The sequence below is a fragment of the Salvelinus namaycush genome, chromosome 17, assembly GCF_016432855.1.
Source record: "Salvelinus namaycush isolate Seneca chromosome 17, SaNama_1.0, whole genome shotgun sequence".
NCBI classification, from domain to species: Eukaryota; Metazoa; Chordata; class Actinopteri; order Salmoniformes; family Salmonidae; genus Salvelinus; species Salvelinus namaycush.
This window is the reverse complement of record NC_052323.1, coordinates 14,964,276-14,987,536: the sequence shown is the minus strand read 5'-3', so window position 1 is coordinate 14,987,536 and position 23,261 is coordinate 14,964,276. Positions and strand designations below refer to the sequence as shown.

General features: G+C 42.2%; 1 protein-coding gene across 3 annotated transcripts in view; it reads left to right on the top strand.

The window, feature by feature from the left end:
• The window catches only part of LOC120062324 (phospholipid-transporting ATPase IG-like), a 76,138-nt gene extending 55,616 nt beyond the window's left edge, over nucleotides 1-20,522 (top strand). Inside the window, exons 23-30 of one of the 3 annotated variants that reach the window (XM_039012201.1) lie at nucleotides 751-810; nucleotides 1,643-1,770; nucleotides 1,929-2,130; nucleotides 2,215-2,318; nucleotides 11,090-11,246; nucleotides 17,668-17,779; nucleotides 19,482-19,513; nucleotides 19,845-19,925. In XM_039012201.1, coding sequence (XP_038868129.1) covers nucleotides 751-810; nucleotides 1,643-1,770; nucleotides 1,929-2,130; nucleotides 2,215-2,318; nucleotides 11,090-11,246; nucleotides 17,668-17,775 — 759 coding nt within the window. In that variant the 3' untranslated portion in view covers nucleotides 17,776-17,779; nucleotides 19,482-19,513; nucleotides 19,845-19,925. Of the gene's footprint in view, nucleotides 1-750; nucleotides 811-1,642; nucleotides 1,771-1,928; nucleotides 2,131-2,214; nucleotides 2,319-11,089; nucleotides 11,247-17,667; nucleotides 17,780-19,481; nucleotides 19,514-19,844 lie in introns of all 3 variants that reach the window. The other 2 variants (XM_039012203.1, XM_039012204.1) reach the window with 2 other exon arrangements.
• Nucleotides 20,523-23,261: the final 2,739 nt, after the last annotated feature.

Below are 23,261 nucleotides of genomic sequence, written 5' to 3'. Positions count from 1 at the left end.
TTTTTTCTGAGGTCTTGGCTGATTTATTTTTTCCCCCATGATGTCAAGCAAAGAGGCACTGAGTTTGAAGGTAGGCCTTGAAATACATCTACAGGTACACCTCCAATTGACTCATGATGTCAATTTGCCTATCAGAAGCTTCTAAAGCCATGACATCATTTTCTGGAATTTTCCAAGCTTTTTAAAGGCAGAGTCAACTTGGTGTATGTAAACTTCTGACCCACTAGAAATGTGATACAGTGAATTATAAGTTAAATGTCTGTAAACAATTTTTGGAAAAATTACTTGTGTTATGCACAAAGTAAATGTCATAACCGACTTGCCAAAACTATAGTTTAACAACAAATTTGTGGAGGGGTTGAAAAACGAGTTTTAATGACTCCAACCTAAGTGTATGTAAATTTCCGACCATAACTGTACACAGCCAAGTCTTCTGATGTCGATAAAGGACCGTGATTAAGCTCATATGATTTATCTGACACCCGAACACCAAAGCTCTTCACCAAAGGACATATCTGTCAGTGGAGGCTGCTGAGGGGAGGACGGCTCATAAAAATGACCAGAATGGAGTCAAGGGAATGGTGTCAAACACATGGTTTTCATGTGTTTGATATCATTCCATCCGCTCCGTTACACTCCATTCCAGGCACTTATGAGCCGTCCTCCCCTCAGCAGCCTCCATTGATGTCCATTGACTTTTGATGTCCATTGCTTAACCTCGGGCTCTTTTTCCCACACTCTTGTTTACAGAACCTCTGCTTCATCTTACCTCAGTTCCTGTACCAGTTTTTCTGTGGATACTCCCAGCAAGTGAGTAGTGGTCTGGGCCCTGCTGGGGCTCCCCTCTCTGAAGTTCAAAGATGCTCTAAACATGAAAAGGCAGAGTATTCCATTGAACCGCAGCACCTTCTCCAGTCTACGCCCATACTCTTCCCCTCTGGTTGGAATGACCCCCCCCCTCTCCTCGATCTCCTGGAGTGGCTGCAGTATGATATATATATATATATATATATGACATATAGTACATATAAAATTGTATTGGGCACATACACATATTTAGCAGATGTTATTGTGGGTGTAGCGAAATGCTAGTGTCCCTAGCTCCAACAGTGCAGTAGTATCTAACAATACACAATAATACACACACATCTAAAAGTTAAAGAATGGAATTAAGAAATGTTTAAATATTAGGACACGCATTGACTAAATTAGTATATACATATGAAATTCACATTATTTATATACAGTGTGACTAGTACATCCCCTTGGATACACCAAGTAATTCTTCGCCGTATTAGCCAATGTGCCAAATGATTCATTAATTTGGCACATGTTTAACTCTAGCAGGAGGTGATCCACATTTTCACATCTGAGTATACACAGCTTACTTCTGATATGTAAATAGTCTCTCAGTAGCTCAGTGAAAAATATGCCCCTCATCTCAGTCCTGCTCTCTCAGGTCCGTCTGTGTGTATATATATCAAAGGATGGGTTGTTGCATGTGGCCACACGGCAACGGGCTCAAGGCTATAGAGCCCTCTTGCTGTGTAGCTAGTGTGTGTGTGCGCCCTCCTCTCCGTGTAATTAACCCCTTGGATCCCAATCCCTCCACTCCCTTCCCCCTCCCTCCCGTCCTCCCCAGCCCCTCTACGACGCAGCCTATCTGACGATGTACAACATCTGTTTCACCTCAATGCCTATCCTGGCCAACAGCCTCTTGGAGCAGCACATCTGTATGGAGGTCCTGATGGACAATGCCGCCCTCTACAGGTAGGACCGGGAACTAAACTATTCGTTCTGCACCCATGCAGAGAATGCACAGGCTTCTAGTGTGGTTAGGACTAGCCAGGCAAGTGGTTTCAAAATCTTTGTATTCTTACGGTCTCCCCATCCTTCCTTCCTGCCCTCTTTACTCCCTCTCTCCTTAGGGACGTAGCAAAGAATGCCATGTTGCGTTGGGGCCCCTTCCTGTACTGGACACTACTGGGGGTCTACCAGGGCCTCTTATTCTTCTTCGGGGTCCGCTTTCTCTTTAGTAACCCCGCCCTGCAGGATAATGGCCAGGTGTTTGGGAATTGGTCGTACGGAACGATTGTTTTTACTGTCCTCGTTTTCACCGTGACGCTGAAGGTAAAGCACGTTATAACTCAATTGTGTTATTTGAAGTACATTTTTAGACCAATGATAACACTTGTCTTCTCTTTGTGGTTCTAGCTGGCTATGGATACTCGCCATTGGACGTGGATCAATCACTTTGTCATCTGGGGCTCGCTGGCCTTCTACATGTTCTTCAGCTTCTTCTGGGGTGGGATCATATGGTGAGTACTGGATCATCTGGTGCATACTTCAATTAAGGCTGACCCCATTTAGTCGACTGGTCGATAGGCTGTTGGTCATCCGAGATTTCTTTAGTCGAGCAGTAGCAAAAAATAATAATTTCAGTAGCAAAAAATAATAATGATAATCATGGTGTACAAGACAGCGGTCTGATTCGCGCCTAGTGGACTGATCCATTGCGGGGATGGCACAGTCCATCATTCTAAGACGTGCTACTGAAATTGTAACACAAATGAAAAAAATCATATTTTAAAACGAATGCGCTATCCGCGTTGGATAGTGGTCGCTGTCCGCGGTTCTGAAACACATGAGTGCGCTGTTGAATTGGCGCCTTTTCCTAGACCATGTTTCTATGGGCATAATAGCAAAGTTAACCAGCATGTTGGTGTTGAGAACAATGTGGCGGAAGCAGCAGTGGAGTTAGGAGATGAGAAAACAGCACTCACCTTAATTGTCTAAGAAAATTAAGAGAGGAAACCCCAACTTAATTAGGCTATTGATTATAGACCTAACTGTTAAATGTGCCTGGCTCTATTCATCATCCACATACACTACCGGTTAAAAGTTATAGAACACCTACTCGTTCAAGGGTTTTTCTTTATTTTTACTATTTTCTACATTGTAGAATAATAGTCAGGACATCAAAACTATGAAATAACACACATATGGAATGATTTAGTAACCAAAAATGTGTTAAACAAATCAAAATACATATTTTATCTTTGAGATTCTTCAAATAGCCATCCTTTGCCTTGATGACAGCTTTGCGTTTAACTGTTCCAAATTGTCCGAATTTGTATATTTAAAATAATAATAAGCCTCCTTTATGCTTGATCTCGTCGTTGTTATTATTATCATCGTTATATCAAGTAATGTCATTGTCTTAGTATAGCAGCCTTGCGTAAACACCACCGAGCTGTAGGCCTGAGAGCACATCCTGTTTAGTCAATACCGTAACTTACTTAGGCCTATATTTCAATAATTAGTGCCTTCGGAAAGTCTTCAGACCCCTTGACCTTTTTCACATTTTACGTTACAGCCTTAATCTAAAATAGATTTTTAAAAGTATATATCCTCAGTAATCTACACACAATACCCCATAATGACAAAGCAAAAACAGGTTTTTAGAGAGATTTGCACAAAAAAAGATGCCTTATTTACATTAGTATTCAGACCCTTTGCTATGAGACTCGAAATTGAGCTCAGGTGCATCCTGTTTCCATTGATCATCCTTGAGATGTTTCTACAACTTGATTGGAGTCCACCTGAGGTAAATTCAATTGATTAGACAATTTGGAAATGCCCACACCTGTCTATATAAGGTACCACAGTTGACAGTGCATGTCAGAGCAAAAACCAAGCCAAGAGGTTGAAGGAATTGTTCGTAGAGCTCTGAGACAGGATTGTGTCCTCAGATTGGGGCGACGGTAAACCTTCCAACAGGAGAATGACCCTAAGCACACAGCAAAGACAACGCAGGAGTGGCTTCGGGACAAGTCTCAATGTTCTTGAATGGCCCAGCCAGAGCCCATACTTGAACCCACTTGTAGCGTCTTACCCAAGAAGACTCGAGGCTGTAATCGCTGCCAATGGTGCTTCAACAAAGTACTGAGTAAAGGGTCTGGATACTTAAGTAAATGTGATATTTCATAAAAATAAATATACATTTATATTTATATATATTTATATATATATATTTATATCATTATATGTATATATATATATATTTATATATATATATATGTTTATAGATATCAATCTACACACAATAACCCATAATGACGAAGCAAAAACAAGTTAGAAATGTTTGCAAATGGTTGCAAACATTTCTAACTTGTTTTTGCTTTGTCATTATGGGTTATTGTGTGTAGATTGATGAGGAAAAAAACGTATCAATTTTAGAATAAGGCTATAACCTAACAATGTGGCAAGTCAAGGGGTCTGAATACTTTCCGAATGCACTGTATATAAGGCTACTGTATCAATCGTTTGTTTGTTCTTGTCATCACACAGCATTCAAGTCATTCATGATTTGAAATGCAATCAAGCATTTTAGTTTTAAAATAAAATAAAGTGACAAATGCATAATCAACGTAAACAATAAATAGGCCTAAATTTTTAGTCTGTTTTTAGTCTTTGCTATAATAAAGGCTTTACAATTTTTTTTTACAACCGACTCGTTTATAATTTATGTAGTGTTTACATTGTTCCAAACTGTCAGAAAAATGATATTGTAATGTAGCACCATCTGTTTGGCACACGTAATATGCATGCAGCATTTGCTCCTTTCCTTATTTTTCTTGATCTTCAGTATTTTCTAGACAAATTTATTCTACATTACCTCCCGAGCAACCAGTAAACATTCCCCGTTTCGAATTTGTCACTTGTTTTGCTGTTACTTTGTTCAGAGTTTCTAACCAATTTAATGATGTGATTATGATATGTTGTAGGTCAGGCCCTATTGGTCATGTGCATGTGGTGCATACATGTGATGTAATGAGAGCAAGGTTTGAGGCCAAGGGAATAGGGAATGTTTTTCCTAAACAATTTAAGGATTTCGATAACATAACTTTTCAGTCAGAAATGGCTGTAGTTGTTGCAGCTTCAGCAACACGGACAGCACCATAAACACCGTTGATGGACTGTGGTGGTCGCTGCAGCAGGGAGGAGAGCGATACAACGGGTGCTAGTCACAGTCACTCGCTGTCTTTTTTTTTTGGTGACAGCGCATTGAGTCTGAGCCAGGCGCAGCACAATCAAATCAATTGCGGTGGGACTCCCTCTAGTCATTTGTCTTAATTATTTCATCAGTGCTCTTAAAGCCTCAGACAAGCTCAGTGCATATAGTTGATTTGATTAAAACACATAGGATGTGTCTATATATGGAAAAATACACGTTTTTAAAATTGAGACCAATCGATTGGTCGAACGAACAGATGGCTCTTGGTCGGCCAATTTTTTTTTAATAGTTTGTGATGGGCTGGAGCAAATGCCAGCACACCATGTAGCACCATGTGACTGCTGAATTTGGACTGACCTATGTGAATTAGAGGTCGATTGATTATGATTTTTCAACGCCGATAACGATTATTGGAGGACCAATAATAGCCGATACCGATTAATCGGCCGATTATTATTATTTTTAAATTTATTTGTAATAATGACAATTACAACAATACTGAATTAACACTTTTATTTGAACTTAATATAATACATCGATCAAATCAATTTCGCCTCAAATAAATAATGAAACGTGTTCAATTTGGTTTAAATAATGCAAAAACAAAGTGTTGGAGAAGAAAGTAAAAGTGCAATATGTGCCATGCAAGAAAGCTAACGTTTAAGTTTCTTGCTCAGAACATTAGAACATATGAAAGCTGGTGGTTCCTTTTAACATGAGTCTTCAATATTCCCAAGTTATTATAGGAATTATAGGACTATTTCTCTCTCTACCATTTGTATTTCATATACCTTTGACTATATACCTCCTGGATGTTCTTGTAGGCACTTTAGTATTGCCAGTGTAACAGTATAGCTTCCATCCCTCTCCTCGCCCCTACCTGGGCTCGAACCAGGAACACATCGACAACAGCCACCCTCGAAGCATCGTTACCCATTGCTCCACAAAAGCTGCGGGGAACAACTACTCCAAGTCTCAGAGCGAGTGACGTTTGAAACGCTATTAGCGCGCACCCCGCTAACTAGCTAGCCATTTCACATCGGTTACACCAGCCTAATCTCGGGAGTTGATAGGCTTGAAGTCATAAACAGCGCAATGCAGAGCAGCTGGCAAACGCACGAAAGTGCTGTTTGAATGAATGCTTACGAGCATGCTGCTGCCTACCACCGCTCAGTCAGACTGCTCTCTCAAATATCAAATCATAGACCTAATTATAACATAATAACACACAGAAATACGAGCCTTAGGTCATTAATATGGTCAAATCCGGAAACTATCATTTTGAAAATAAAATGTTTATTCTTTCAGTGAAATACGGACCCGTTCTGTATTTTATCTAACGGATGGTATCCATAAGTCTAAATATTCCTGTTACATTGCACAAACTTCAATGTTATGTCATAATTACGTACAATTCTGGCAAATTAGTTCACAACGAGCCAGGCGGCCCAAACTGCTGCATATACCCTGATTCTGTTACACAGAACGCAAGAGAAGTGACACAATTTCCCTAGTTAAAAGACATTAGCAGGCAATATTAACTAAATATGCAGGTTAAAAATATACAGTGGGGAGAACAAGTATTTGATACACTGCCGATTTTGCAGGTTTTCCTACTTACAAAGCATGTAGAGGTCTGTATTTTTTATCATAGGTACGCTTCAACTGTGAGAGACTGAATCTAAAACAAAAATCCAGAAACTCACATTGTATGATTTTTAAGTAATTCATTTGCATTTTATTGCATGACATAAGTATTTGATCACCTACCAACCAGTAAGAATTCCGGCTCTCACAGACAGTGGGTAGAGAACAGGGGGGCTTCTTAAAGAAAAACTGACATGTCTGTGAGAGCCGGAATTCTTACTGGTTGGTAGGTGATCAAATACTTATGTCATGCAATAAAATGCAAATTAATTACTTAAAAATCATACAATTTGAGTTTCTGGATTTTTGTTTTAGATTCCGTCTCTCAGTTGAAGTGTACCTATGATAAAAATTACAGACCTCTACATGCTTTGTAAGTAGGAAAACCTGCACAATCGGCAGTGTATCAAATACTTGTTCTCCCCACTGTATACTTGTTTATTGATTTTAAGAAAGGCGTTGATTTTTATGGTTAGGTACACATTGGTGCAACGACAGTGCTTTTTTCGCGAATGTGCTTGTTAAATCACCTGTTTGGCGAAGTAGGCTATGATTCAATGATAAATTAACAGGCATCGCATCGATTATATGCAACGCAGGACAAGCTAGATAAACTAGTAATATCATCAACCATGTGTAGTTTTTAATTTATTTTATTTTATTTCACCTTTATTTAAACAGGTAGGCTAGTTGAGAACAAGTTCTCATTTGCAACTGCGACCTGGCCAAGATAAAGCATAGCAATTCGACACATACAACAACAGAGTTGCACATGGAATGAACAAAACATACAGTCAATAATACAGTAGAACAAAGAAAACAAAAAGTCTATATACAGTGAGTGCAAATGAGGTAGGATAAGAGGTAAGGCAATAAATAGGCCATGGTGGCGAAGTAATTACAATATAGCAATTAAACACTGGAATGGTTGATGTGCAGAATATGAATGTGAAAGTAGAGATACTGGGGTGCAAAGGAGCAAGATAAATAAATAAATACAGTATGGGGATGAGGTAGGTAGATAGATGGGTTTTTTACAGATGGGCTATGTACAGGTACAGTTATCTGTGAGCTGCTTTGACAGCTGGTGCTTAAAGCTAGTGAGGGAGATATGAGTCTCCAGCTTCAGAGATTTTTCTAGTTCGTTCCAGTCATTGGCAGCAGAGAACTGGAAGGAGAGGTGGCCAAAGGAAGAATTGGCTTTGGTTGGTGACCAGTGAGATATACCTGCTGGAGCGTGTGCTACAAGTGGGTGCTGCTATGGTGACCAGTGAGCTGAGATAAGGGGGGCTTTACCTAGCAGAGACTTGGAGATAACCTGTAGCCAGTGTGTTTGGCGACGAGTATGAAACGAGAGAGTACAGGTCGCAATGGTGGGTTGTGTATGGGGCTTTGGTGACAAAACGGATGGCATTGTGATAGACTGCATCCAATTTGTTGAGTAGAGTGTTGGAGGCTATTTTATAGATGACATCACCGAAGTCGAGGATCGGTAGGATGGTCAGTTTTACGAGGGTATGTTTGGCAGCATGAGTGAAGGATGCTTTGTTGCGATATAGGAAGCCGATTCTAGATTTTATTTTGGATTGGAGATGTTTAATGTGAGTCTGGAAGGAGAGTTTACAGTCTAACCAGACACCTAGGTATTTGTAGTTGTCCACGTATTCTAAGTCGGAGCCGTTCAGAGTAGCGATGCTGGACGGGCGAGCAGGTGCGGGCAGTGATCGGTTGAATAGCATGCATTTAGTTTTACTTGCGTTTAAGAGCAGTTTGGGTCTAGAGTGTCACCCCCTTTGAAGAGGGGGATGACCGCGGCAGCTGTCCAATCTTTGGGAATCTCATACAATACGAAAGAGAGGTTGAACAGGCTAGTAATAGGGGTTGCAACAATTTCGGCAGATCATTTTAGAAAGAGGGGGTCCAGATTGTCTAGCCCGGCTAATTTGTAGGGGTCTAGATTTTTCAGCTCTTTCAGAACATCAGCTATCTGGATTTGGGTGAAGGAGAAATGGTGGGTGTTTTGGCGGGTTGCTGTGGAGGGTGCCGGGCAGTTGACCGGGGTAGGAGTAGCCAGGTGGAAAGCATGGCCAGCTGTAGAGAGATGCTTATTGAAATTCTCAATTATAGTGGATTTATCGGTGTTGATAGTGTTTCCTAGCTTCAGAGCAGTGTTCAGCTGGGAGGAGGTGCTCTTATTCTCCATGGACTTTACAGTGTCCCAGAACTTTTTTGAGTTAGTACTACAGGATGCAAATTTCTGTTTGAAAAAGCTAGCCTTAGGAAAGCTAACTGCCTGTGTATATTTGTTCCTAACTTCCCTGAAAAGTTGCATATCACGGGGGCTATTCGATGCTAATGCAGAACGACACAGGATGTTTTTGTGCTGGTCAAGGGCAGAGAGGTCTGGAGTGAACCAAGGGCTATATCTATTCCTAGTTTTAAAAAAATTGAATGGGGCATGCTTATTTAAGATGGTGAGGAAGGCACTTTTAAAGAATAGCCAGGCATCATCTACTGACGGGATGAGGTCAATGTCATTCCAGGATACCCCGGCCAGGTCGATTAGAAAGGCGTGCTCGCAGAAGTGTTTTAGGGAGCGTTTGACAGTGATGAGGGGTGGTCGTTTGGTCGCAGTCCCATTACGGATGCAGGCAATAAGGCAGTGATCGCTGAGATCTTGGTTGAAAACAGCAGAGGTGTATTTGGAGGGCGAGTTAGTTAGGATGACATCTATGAGGGTGCCCGTGTTTACGGATTTGGCGTTTTACCTGGTAGGTTCATTGATAATTTGTGTGAGATTGAGGGCATCAAGCTTAGATTGTAGGATGGCCGGGGTGTTAAGCATGTCACAGTTTAGGTCACCTAGTAGCACAAGCTCAGAAGATAGATGGGGGGCAATCAATTCACATATGGTATCGAGGGCACAGCTGGGGGCAGAGGGAGGTCCATAGCAAGCGGCAACAGTGAGAGACTTGTTTCTGGAAAGGTGAATTTTTTGAAGTAGAAGCTCGAATTGTTTTGGTACAGACCTGGATAGTAATACAGAACTCTGCAGGCTATCTTTGCAGTAGATTGCAACACCGCCCCCTTTGGCAGTTCTATCTTGGCGGAAATTGTTATAGTTAGCGATGGAGATTTCAGGGTTTTTGGTGGTTTTCCTAAGCAAGGATTCAGACACGTCTAAGACATCCGGGTTGGCAGAATGTGCTAAAGCAGTGAGTAAAACAAACTTAGTGAGTAGTCTTCTAATGTTAACATGCATGAAACCAAGGCTTTTACAGTTACAGAAGTCAACAAATGAGAGCACCTGGGGAGTGGGAGTGGAGCTAGGCACTGCAGGACCTGGATTAACCTCTACATCACCAGAGGAACAGAGGAGAAGTAGGATAAGGGTACGGCTAAAGGCTATAAGAACTGGCCGTCTAGCACGTTCGGAACAGAGTAAAGGGAGCAGGTTTCTGGGCACGATAGCATAGATTCAAGGCATAGTGTACGGACAAAGGTAAGGTAGAATGTGAGTACATTGGAGGTAAACCTAGGCATTGAGTAATGATGAGAGAGATATAGTCTCTAGAGACGTTTAAACCAGGTGATGTCATCGCATATGTAGGAGGTGGAACAACATGGTCGGTTAAGGCATATTGAGCAGGGCTAGAGGCTCTACAGTGAAATAAGACAGTAATCACTAACCAGGACAGTAATGGACGAGGCATATTGATATTAGAGAGAGGCATGCGTAGCCAAGTGAACATATGGGTCCAGTGAGTGGTTGGGCTGACTGGGGACACGGCGATTCAGACAGTTAGCACACCGATGCTAACAGTTAGTAGGCCGGGGCTTAACAAGCTAGCAGTTAGCAGACCGGGGCTGGCAAGCTAGCAGTTAGCAGACCGGGGCAGGCAAGCTAACGTTAGCAGTTAGCAGACCGGGGCAAGCAAGCTAGCAGATGGGGGTAAGTCTGTTTTTTGCCTCTTCGTGCAGCGACGTCGATAGACCAGTCGTGGAATTAGTAGAAGTTGAGGTTAAGGAAAATATTTTTAAAGATATGCGAAGAAAAAAATGGGAAAGATGTGTGTATATATATATATATATAAGGGACACGACAGGACAAAGACTTCTGACTGCTACGCCATCTTGGTTTCCATCTTAGTTAACTAGTGATTATGTTAAGATTGATTGTTTTTTATAAGATACATTTAATGCGAGCTAGCACCTTACCTTGGCTCCTTGCTGCACTCGCATAACAGGTAGTCAGCCTGCCACGCAGTCTCCTCGTGAAGTGCAATGTAATCGGCCATGATCGGTGTCCAAAAATGCCGATAACCGATTGTTATGGAAACTTGAAATCGCCCCTAATTAATCACCCTATCCGATTAACCGGTCGACCTCTAATGTGAATGTTGTAAACCCTCTCCCTCCCGTCAGGCCTTTCCTTCGGCAGCAGCGTCTCTACTTTGTGTTTGCTAATATGCTGAGCTCTGTGTCAGCCTGGCTGATCATCATCCTGCTCATCCTGCTCAGCCTGCTGCCTGAGATCCTGCTGCTGGTCCTCCGAAAGCCCCGCGGGCCCCACTCACGACAGGTACTGTCCACACACAGAGATACCATATCGTTTTAATGTTAAAAGGGATAACAACTGTTCAAAACACTTCATAGTAGTTTTCCTGTGTTCATATCTTTCATAATTTCTATGGGCTATGACTTGTCCTTTATGCGTCAGTGGAATGAGGAGACGGTCAGGCGTCCCTGTATTTCTGTTTATACATCATAGACATCTTTGTTTACATTTATAATTAACATTTTGTCCTTAAGTATCCATTTGTGTCTCCAAGAAGACTTGGTCATGCTTGACGGAGCCCATCGCTCTAAAAACATTAAAGGATCCGCCCCTTTTTAAAATTTTCACCTAAAATGACATACCCAAATCTAACTGCCTGTAGCTCAGGCCATCATGAAGGTATGTCATTATGAATTATTCTAGCCCAGGCACAATTTTGACTTTGGCCACTAGATGGCAGCAATGTATGTGCAACGTTTTAGACTGATCCAATGAACTATTGCATATCTATTCAAAATGTTGTATCAAGACTGCCCAAATGTGCCTATTTTGTTTATTCATACATTTTCAAGTTCATAACTATAGCATGGTATTCCGTCACTCTAATAGCTACTGTAAAATGGACAGTGCTGTTAGATTAACAAGAATTTAAGCTTTCTGCCCATATCATTTATGTCTATGTCCTGGGATTTTTTTCTTCTTACAACCTCATGCTAATCACATTAGCCTACATTAGCTCAACCGTCCTGATGTCGGGTCCTGTAGAGGTTAAAGAGCTCCTCCATAGCGGTCTGATTTGTGTTGTTGATATGGATGGAGATCACAGGAATAATCAGATTGCCCCAGTCTCCCTTCTGAGGCCAGTATCCCCTGGTATTGTCTGTCACTCAATTAACTCCCCATGAGTCAAATTAGTTTTCCTTCAAAGTATTAGGAATGGTGTGATGACTCATCATTTGGTTATTAATTTCAAGTTATATGAAATCTATTTGATTTTTCAACTAAAATATCCCCTTACAAATGCTTTTTTTTGTATGGCCAACAGATGTAAATGTTTAACAACCTCATAATGATTTTCATCATTTTCATGAGATCAGATTAAAAGGTGTCGGGGACACACTGGGTGGGCAGCTATTTGTGCACCATAGAACTCATTGTCTATCAATTCGGTGGTTGAAATACATTTAATTAAATGTAATTTATATTTAAGTTGTTTTTGCTCTCAGGTAACCTCAAAAAAGGGTTTGATATAACATTAATTGAGACCAAGAAAGGTTACATTTTAACCCACAATACCAATACTCTTCTAACAGCAAGAGTCTAACCTGATACCATTGAGGAAAGTTGTTGAAAGCTATACGGTCTCTGCAAAGGCCCAATCCCACCCAGAGCTATATATATTTTGTTGAGAGCGAGCGAGAGACCAACGACAATTCCCTATGAAATGACCCACTGTAAACAAGCAAAACAGAGCAGTGAATTTAAGCCGTTTTTATTGATTAGCATTCAACATAATGTCTGTACTGAAGTCAACGTTCACTATTGGAGGCTATGGAGGAGAAAGTGGCGCTCTCAGAACGTTCAGACAGAAACCGCGTTGGCCCAACTCTCTGTTTATTAGGTACACCCATCTAGTACCCGGTCGGACAGCCTGAGTTCTACGGGCCATGGATTCTACAAGTCGGGAAAGTTCAACAGGGATGTTGCTCCATGCTGACGCGATGGCGTCACGCAGTTGCTGCAGATTGGACGGCGGTACACCACCGCCACCAGCCTGTACTATTGACATCAGGCAGGATGGGTCCATGGACTCATGCTGCTTACGCCAAATCCTGACTCTACGATCAGCATGACGCTACAGGAACCGTGATTTGTCGGACCAGGAAATGTTTTTCCACTCAATTGTTCAGTATTGGTGATCACGTGCCAATTGGAGCTGCTGCTTCTTGTTTTTAGCTGATAGGAGTGGAACCTTGTGTGGTCGCTGTAATAGCCCATTCGTGACTAGGATCGCCGAGATGCAGTTCTGCTGGCCTGTTAGCTTGCGCGATTCTTGCCATTTTCCTTCGACCTCTCGACAATTAGCTGTTTTCGACCACAGGACTGCCGCTGACTGGATGCCTATTGTTTGTCCCACCATTCTCGGTAAACCCTAGACCAGGGGTCTCAACCTCTTCTAGCATGCGAGCTACTTAAAACAAATAAAGTTGCAAGCTATTTTTTTATAGCTTTCAAATAGGCTCATTCTTCTCCTCTACTCTGCAACTTTTCTCGGGTCCTTAGTGTACAATGTGTTTTCTGTCGAGTTAACTGGTAATATCATGGTTAATAAACGGTATTTGGCACGACAGGCACCATACAATTATTTTGTATTTTCCCGAATTCTGTTTTATTTTTCCTGGTTTTGGATTATTTTCAGTTTTTTACTCTCAATATTACAATTATTCAAAGAAACAACACAAATTGATGTTCTGAGTCCATGTCAGTGCTTAAATCACATCAGAAAACCATTTCTGAGGTCTGAAAAAGAAAAAGTAACACATTTAGATTTGAGTTTAATAACCCTTTAATAGCGCATTTAGCAAGAGAGTAATGTGTCATTCTGATGTTTCTGCTTATAGGCCTACTGCTGCAGCACATGCTGACTGCTGCAGTCATGACACTTTGCACAACTATGGCAACCGCTAACAGTTAATGTTTAATTGAGGAGGTTTTTGGAGAAAGTCGGAGAACCCTGCAGTAGACACTCTTGTGCGTAAAAAGCCCAGGAGGGCGGCCCTTTCTGAGATACTGGATCCGGTGTGCCTGGCACAGGTCATGTCACGCTCAAAGTTGCTTAGGTCACTCGTTTTGTTCAATCGACCGTTCAATCGAATAGTAACTGGAGGCCTGTCTGCCTGCTTTATATAGCAGGCCACATGACTCACTGTCTGTGGGAGCGAACCATTTTCGTCAACGGGGTAGTGTACCTAATTAACTGGCCGGTGAGTGTGTATACATACATACAGTTGAAGTCAGAAGTTTACATACACCTTAGCCAAATACATTTAAACTCAGTTTTTCACAATTCCTGACATTTAATCCTAGTAAAAATTCCCTGTCTTAGGTCAGTTAGGATCACCACTTTATTTTAAGAATGTGAAATGTCAGAATAATAGTAGAGCGATTTATTTATTTCATCACATTCCCAGTAGGTCAGAAGTTTACATACACTCAATTAGTATTTGGTAGCATTGCCTTTAAATTGTTTAACTTGTATCAAACATTTCAGGCCACAAGCTTCCCACAGTAAGTTGGGTAAATTTTGGCCCATTCCTCCTGACAGAGCTGGTGTAACTGAGTCAGGTTTGTAGGCCTCCTTGCTTGCACACGATTTTTCAGTTCTGCCCACAAATGTTCTATAGGATTGAGGTCAGGTCTTTGTGATGGCCACTCCAATACCTTGACTTTGTTGTCCTTAAGCCATTTTTCCACAACTTTGGAAGTATGCTTTGGGGTCATTGTCCATTTGAAAGACACATTTGCGACCAAGCTTTAACTTCCTGACTGATGTCTTGAGATGTTGCTTCAATATATCCACATCATTTTCCATCCTCATGATGCCATCTATTTTGTGAAGTGCACCAGTCTTTCCTGCAGCAAAGCACCCCCACAACATGATGCTGCCACCCCCGAGCTTCACAGTTGGGATGGTGTTCTTCGGCTTGCTAGCATCCCCCTTTTTCCTCCAAACATAACAATAGTCATTATGGCCAAACAGTTCTATTTTTGTTTCATCAGACCAGAGGACATTTCTAAAAAAGTATGATCTTTGTCCACATGTGCAGTTGCAAACCGTAGTCTGGCTTTTTTATGGCGGTTTTGGAGCAGTGGCTTCTTCGTTTCTGAGCGGCCTTTCAGGTTATGTCGATATAGGACTCGTTTTACTGTGGATATAGATACTTTTGTACCTGTTTCCTCCAGCATCTTCACAAGGTTCTTTGCTGCTGTTCTGGGATTGATTTACATTTTTCACACAAGTACATTAATCTCTAGGAGACAGAACGCGTCTCCTTCCTGAGTGGTATGACGGCTGCGTGGTCCCTTAGTGTTTATACTCTCGTACTATTGTTTGTACAGATGAACGTGGTACCTTCAGGCGTTTGGAAATTGCTCACTTAGATGAACCAGACTTGTGGAGGCCTACAATTCTTCTCTGAGGTCTTGGCTGATTTCTTTTGATTTCCCATGATGTCAAGCAAAGAGGCACTGAGTTTGAAGGTAGGCCTTGAAATACATCCGCAGGTACACCTCCAATTGACTCAAATTATGTCAATTAGTCTATCATAAACTTCTAAAGCCATGACATAATTTTCTGGAATTTTCCAAGCTTTTTAAAGGCACAGTCAACTTAGTGTATGTAAACTTCTGACCCACTGGAATTGTGATACAGTGAATTATAAATTAAATAATGTCTGTAAACAATTGTTGGAAAAATGTCTTGTCATGCACAAAGTAGATGTCCTAACCGACTTGCCACAACTATAGTTTGTTAACAAGAAATTTGTGGAGTGGTTGAAAAACAAGTTTTAATGACTCCAACCTAAGTCTATGTAAACGTCCGACTTCAACTGTACATGCATGCATACAAAAGTATCTGCACACCCCTTCAAATTAGTGGATTTGGCTATTTCAGCCTCAACAAAAATCAAGCACACAGCCATGCAATCTCCATAGACAAACATTGGCACTAGAATGGCCTTACTGAAGAGATCAGTGACTTTCAATGTGGCACCGTCATTGGATGCCACCTTTCCGCCCTGCTAGATCTGTCCTCGGTTGCAACACTCACTACCGAGTTCCAAACTGCCTCTGGAAGCAACGTCAGCACAAGAGCTGTTCGTCGGGAGCTTCAAGAAATGGGTTTCCGTGGCCTAGCAGCCGCACACAAGCCTAAGATCACCATGCGTTCTCTGGAGTGATGAATCACGCTTCACCATCTGGGATTCCGACGGATGAATCTGGAGTGTTAATTTATTAATAATTTGGGGAGTGCTTATTTGTCCTGTTACACACTTGTGCATTTCTTGCGTATCCCACCACCTCCTGAGACACCGGCTGGGAGTGGGGTCACTGCCAGGGTCACCATTACACGGCGCCCCTGGAGCAATTAGGGTTAAGTGCCTTATTCAAGTGCACAGGTAGTTTTCATCTTACCGGCTCCGGTATTCGAGCCAGCGACCTTTCGGTTACTGGCCCAACGCTCTAACCTGGAGGCTACCTTGCCCCTCTCTATATAAGACTCTGCCCCACCCTAACTAAATGCTATCTTTCTAACTCTGCTGCTTTGTATTAATACATTCTCTACAGTCTCTCCCCCTCTGTCTCACTTCCTCTTATTGCCTCTTCTGTTTCTTCCTTTCTGTCCTGCCTGCTTTGCTGCAGATCAAGCCACGGCTTCCTTCGTCGGGGACGTCCACTATCTTCATGCTGTCGCAGACCGCCAGTACTCACAGCTTCTCCTGGAGTGACTGAGGTCTCTCTCTCTCTGCCTGCTTTTCCCCTTTACTGCCTCTCCTCTTCTCTCCTCCTTGTTCCCCCACCCACTCTCCTCCTTGTTCCCCCACTCTCCTCCTTGCTCCCCCACTCTCCTCCCATCTGTCCTGTCCTGCTTGTCAGATTCGTCCCCTCCTCCTTCCTTTAACATCCAGCCGGCCTTGATTGACCATTCTAGAGGTTCCCTGTTCAGGTCATGGTGAGGTTAAAGAGAAGCTACCTTTCTAACCACTGTCTAGACTGGGTGGTAAATTTTTTTGTTATTTCAGGATCATATGAGAATGCTTATGTAAGTGCTGGGTTGCCCAATGCCCAGCCATCTCACTTCCCCAGCAATTGTGGTTTTTCGTTTGTTGCTGCAGCATTGGTCCTATGTCTAATTCAGTATGTCTGAGTGCATCAGTCAGTGTGTCTTTCCTGCCCGTGCTGCCACTGTGCCTGCTGTCTCTGCATGCCTGTCCAGGTGAATGTAGCACGCAAACAAAGGAGGTTTACCTGCATGCCAGAGTGCCCCAGACTCCAGCCAACCCCATACTCTGGACCCCACCACCGCAGTGGGCCACTACAGACATTTCTGGGTGGTTGTGTGTTGCTATGAATGTGTCTTTTTAATCAGAACTTTCTAGTGGAAGTCACCCAAATGCCTCAAAGGATATTTGAAGTATTTGGATAGCTGTACCAATAATGTGTATTAGTCTATTAAGGTGGCTTTGTGTTGATTTTAAATAATGCAACATTAAGAACGACGCAAGGTTTCTCAAACATTGACCCTCCTGGGTAGAGGAGAGAGAATTCACCAAGGCGAGTGTGTGTTTAAACTACATTACAGTGTCCAACTTCTGTCTCAAGTGTGTAAGTGTCTGTCTGTCAGCACGAGGTGCCATTAGTGTCTCTTGCTTCACCCTTCCAGAAGAAGCCGGTGGTTCAGTCTGGCGAGGGGAAAACCCAGTCTCCCCGGTCTTCAGCCAGGCCCCTGCTCATGCGAACCTTTTCAGACGAGTCCAATACTATCCTATGAACAGGTACCGACCCCCAACTCTGCCCCTTAGTTAAAACAATCAAATAACCCCCAAAAGAAACCCTTTAGCTGTCTAGATCTGCCGAGACTCAGTACTCTTTAACTGTAACCAGAATCCAGTTCCCAAATCCTGCTTCCCGTGCCTTCAACATGTAAGATCTTCTTTTAAGAAGTTGGTTCAGTCCTCTAATGGCTACTGTAACCCATACTTCCTGGGTGTTGAGCTCTGATTGGTTGGCTGAAAAGTGTATTTGTCATAATGGCTGCGTCATATTTTTGCTTGTGAAATATGTACATACATTCTTATGGACAAAGATTTGGATAAACATTTAACTGGCCGACTGTATAAATTGATGTCAGAAGGGGAGCCTTTTCCAATATGATCCACTAAGCCAGGACAGTCAATTCTCTTTTCAGCCTTCCAGTAGACGACCAGCTCATTGTGGCCTTGCATGTGGTCTTTAAGGATTTCCAGTTACCTTTTTGACTAAGTATGGACTCCGTTGAGGATCGGGGATTATTCTGTCTCATCAGTGTGTGTGTGTGAATGTGAGTAAGTCTGTTTTTCTTTTGCCTCTTTATTCCTAATGAAATATTGCAGACCTCGTAATCTGCCTTTTTAATTTCTCCCCTTATGGAGTTGTCATTTATATGGTGGTTGTGGTGTCCCTCCTGGTTGCATGTGCAATGTACTACTTGTGTGTTACTGGCGTCTTGTATTCTCCATTTGCAAGTATTACATTTTGTTACCCCTTTCCTTTGCCTGATTGTATGTTGCTCTTCCTACATCAAAATGAACTGACCGTTGCCTGGAGTGAATGTGTCAAATAAAATACAATTGTATTGGTCAAATATGTGTACATGACCAATAAAATTTTATGTGGTTGGGTTCCATTCAGGGCTCTAAAGTGCGACCATTTTGGTCCAATATGCGGCTAAATATTTCTGCTGTGCGACAAGACATTTTAATTTGGGAGCACCAGTGCGACTACAAAAATATCTGTCAGATTCTAATTGTTGTAATGATTAAGGGAAAGAGGATGCCTAGTCAGTTGCACAACTGAATGCATTCAACCCAAATGTCTTCCGCATTCAACCCAAGACCTTCGAATCAGAGAGGTGCGGGGGGGGCTGCCTTAATCGACGTCCACGTCATTGGCGCCGGGGAGCAGTTCTTGTGGGGGGGTTAACTGCCTTCCTCAAGGGCAGAACGATTTTACAGCTCAAACGGCTAGACTACCTGCCGCCCCTTCGCTGTTTCCGAGTACCCTAGATAAAAAAGTGAGCGCAGATTCCTGACCGTGGTGGTTGCACCATTACTACAGAGAGAACCACTCGTCTGTAGCCAGAACCGTTCGACAGTTGTGACCATGTTACTGGCGCTACAGTTTTGCTGGATGCATCTTCATTGGTGGAGATAATAAACAAATGTCTTAACAGTGTTAGATATTACTTTCTAGGGTACAAAATGTGCTTCAAAAGTACATAGAATTCATATAGGCCCAATAAAGGCTGTATATCTCAATCGATATTAAAATGACATTTCCTGGTGCTCCTAACTTTAAAAGAAATTGGGTGCAACAGTGCTACCAATGTAAAATGCTAATTTAGAGCCCTGGTTCTGTTTATTGGAAAGTCTGGGTTAACACCAGGCTTTACGCTCACATCCATCACCTGTATTTAACCTGCTTCTCTATTCTTCCCAGCCTTCAGAGGACTTCCTCCTAAAAACATCCAGGTAAAACAAGGGCTAATCTCACATGTCTTAATCCTCGGCTATCGCCTCCTGGTCTTCTTGGGTTCCATACACTTCATCAGGGATGATCACATGATATCAGAGCAGTAGACATTCTTTGATTTGAGCTAATCTCTATTTTCAGGGGAGGTGTGTCCAATCAATTTTATTCAGGGGTATGTGGTCAAGTCTATCTGATTTTTGGGGTCAACATTTAATGGTGTATGTCATGGTGCTGCTCTTTGTACCACCTTCCAGTTGTTGGCATTTGGCAGGAGCAGGATTCTGTCTATGGAGGTGGACTGACTTCTGTCTCTGTATTTGTCCTCTCCAGATCGCTGCCGTCACGCCCTTGTCCTACAAGCACCTGATCGGGCAGGAGTGAAGGGCAGAAAGGAGGGTCAACTATACTGCGGCCAGTGTCTTTCAGGCCCCCATGGCAGTCAAGCTGGCTGCCTGCACTTTTGCCTAATCTAAAAAGAAAATGGAAATTGATAAAAAGAAAATAGAAAAGATGCTAGAAGAGCCAGGGCTGGACTCCTCTTCCTGTTTCCCTCTGCATGTCTGCAGAGTACTGCACCACCGGCCCACGCAGCACAGGCCGTTTTTACCACCGTTTTTACTGCACTATTCAGACAGGAGGCATGAGTTTCCGCAGTTTCTTTTTCATTTTTTGAATTCTTTCTTTAAAAAATGGAAATGAATGCGTACACGGCTACCTTGTCAGTAGTACTACTACGATCTGCTGTGTTCTAACATGCAGCCACACCTCCACTGACCCAGAATGATTCATCTGCATGAAACGAAGGAGGTTCCATGAATGCCACATTCCACTTGTTATTACTTGTGTGTTTACGTCACGGTTTGTTAAAACAAAAATACAAATGTTACGTAACTTTCTTAAACAGATTCCACAGTTCCAGGCCCAAATAGTTTGTACAGTACCAGTCAAAAGTTTTAGAACACCTTCTCATTCAAGGGTTTTTCTTTTTTTTAATTATTTTCTTCATTGTAGAATAATAGTGAAGACATCAAAACTATCAAATAACATATATGGAATCATGTAGTAACCATTTTTTTTTTTAACAAATCAAAATATATTTCAGATTCTTCAAAGTAGCCACCCTTTGCCTTGATGACAGCTTTGCACACTCTTGGCATTCTCTCAACCAGCGAGTTGAGGAGTTCCTACATATGCTGAGCACTTGTTGGTTGCTTTTTGTTCACTCTGCGTGTGGTCCAACTCATCCCAAACCGTCTCAATTGGGTTGAGGTTGAGTGATTGTGGAGGCCAGGTCATCTGATGCAGCACTCCATCACTCTCCTTGGTCAAATAGCCCTTACACAGCCTGGAGGTGTGTTGGGTCATTGTCCTGTTGAAAAACAAATGATACTCCCAATAAGCGCAAACCAGGTGGGATGGTGTATCGCTGCATAATTCTGTGGTAGCCATGCTGGTAAAGTGTGCCTTGAATTCTAAATAAATCACAGAAAATGTCACCAGCAAAGCACCATCACACCTCTTCCATGCTTCATGGTGGCAACCACACATGCGGAGATCATCCGTTAACCTAGGTTGGAACCAAAAATCTCAAATTTGGACTCGTCAGACCAAAGGACAGATTTCCGCCGGTCTAATGTCCATTGCTTGTGTTTCTTGGCCCAAGCAAGTCTCTTCTTATTGGTGTCCTTTAGTAGTTGTTTCTTTGCAGCAATTCGACCATGAAGACTTGATTCATGCAGTCTCCTCTGAACAGTTGATGTCTGTTACTTGAACTCTGTGAAGCATTTATTTGGGCTCTCATTTGAGGTGCAGTTAACTCTAATGAACGTATCCTCTGCAGCAGAGGTAACTCTGGGTATTCTTTTCTTGTGGCGGTCCTCATGAGAGACAGTTTCATCATAGCGCTTGATGGTTTTTGCGACTGCTCTCGGAGAAACATTCAAAGTTCTTGAAATGTTCTGAATTGACTGACCTTCATGTCTTAAAGTAATGATGGTCTGTTGTTTCTCTTTGCTTATTTGAGCTGTTCTTGCCATAATATGGACTTAGCCTTATTTGGTAAAAGACCATCTTCTGTTTCCCACACCTACCTGTCACGACACAACTGATTGGCTCAAACGCATTAAGAAGGAAATAAATCCATAAATTAACGTTTAACAAGGCACAGATTGTTAATTGAATGCGTTCCAGGTGACTACCTCATGATGGCAAAGGGTGGCTAATTTGAAGAATCAAATATAAAATTCATTTTGAATAAACTTTTTTTGGTTACTACATTATTTCATGTGTTATTTCATAGTTTTGATGTCTTCACTATTATTCTACAAAGTAGAAAATAGTAAGAAATAAAGAAAAACCCTTGAATGAGTAGGTGTGTCCAGACTTTTGACTGGTACTGTAAGTTACATGATTCCAGTCGAGTCCAGGGCAAAGAAAGCATGTTCGCTCAATACAGACTACACTGCACACGGGTTACTGAATATCTTGCAAAAAAAATGGATACTGAGAAGGGAGGGTTTAGAGGCACAGCCCCCTACTGGGTTAAGGGAGGGTTTAGAGACACAGCCCCCTACTGGGTTAAGAGGGTTTAGAGGCACAGCCCCCTACTGGGTTAAGAGGGTTTAGAGGCACAGCCCCCTACTGTGCTAAGGGAGGGTTTAGAGGCACAGCCCCCTACTGGGTTAAGAGGGTTTAGAGGCACAGCCCCCTACTGGTTTAAGTCTCCATTTTCTCATCTTCCCAAAAAGTGTGTATGTGAGTTAATCAAAATGACTGGTAATGACTTGTGCTTGCCAACGTTTCTACCTGGTTCCGTGTTTGGAGCATGACATGTATCTTCCAAGCAGAAGGCCGGTGATGATATAAGAAAATCACAATTGGATTGTGAAAATTATTATATGTGCTGTAGCTATAGATCTTAACCTGTTTGAATGCCTAGTGCTTGAAGCCAAAAATGTGTCTGACCTGGGGAGATGCGTGTCATGCCCAGCACCGTCCAAATATTGCAAAATGTGTTGCGGAGTGTGAGCAAGTTGTTTATGTGTGAATGTGTTTCTCATACATCGGTTTCCCAGCTGTACTGGATGGGATCGATTGCCTAAAAAGCAACCTGTGTGTTGCATTGAGACACGTACAGTGTTTTACCTGTACCTATACCTGTACCTGTAGCTTCCTTGTAGATTAGCACGTGGTTGTCATGACCTGTCATCTAAAGGACATCAGGAGTTCTGAGGATTTTCCTTTGGGCATGCAGTCAGAAAGGCACATTTGTCATATGCCGAAACACACACACACATAATGCGCACACACCTACGCATTCACTAATACGCACATGCACTAAAAACCTAAAATGAGGTATCGATGTCCCATTACCACTTAGTGTTTGTCAAAGGTAACGATCCCAACTCCAGACTTTCTCGTCAGGTAATGTGACCACCTTCTTACCTTACATCAACATCCATATCTATTTACGATATCTGAGAAGGGTTTCTTACTGACCTCTAGTGTTAGTGCTTCATACATTCCATTTCTCCATGCCATGATATGAATCACTTTTAGATACTATGGGAGGAATTTTGTTTTTGGAACGTGTAAGAATCTATTTGACATATTTATTGTTCTGTGTAATTTTACCCACAAATGTTATATTTTTATTATGTATTTTTTTTATTGTGCAATTTCAGTATGCCTGTGTTACTTCAGACAAGATGTGTGCCCCTGTGCCAACCCGTATATCCTACCTTACAC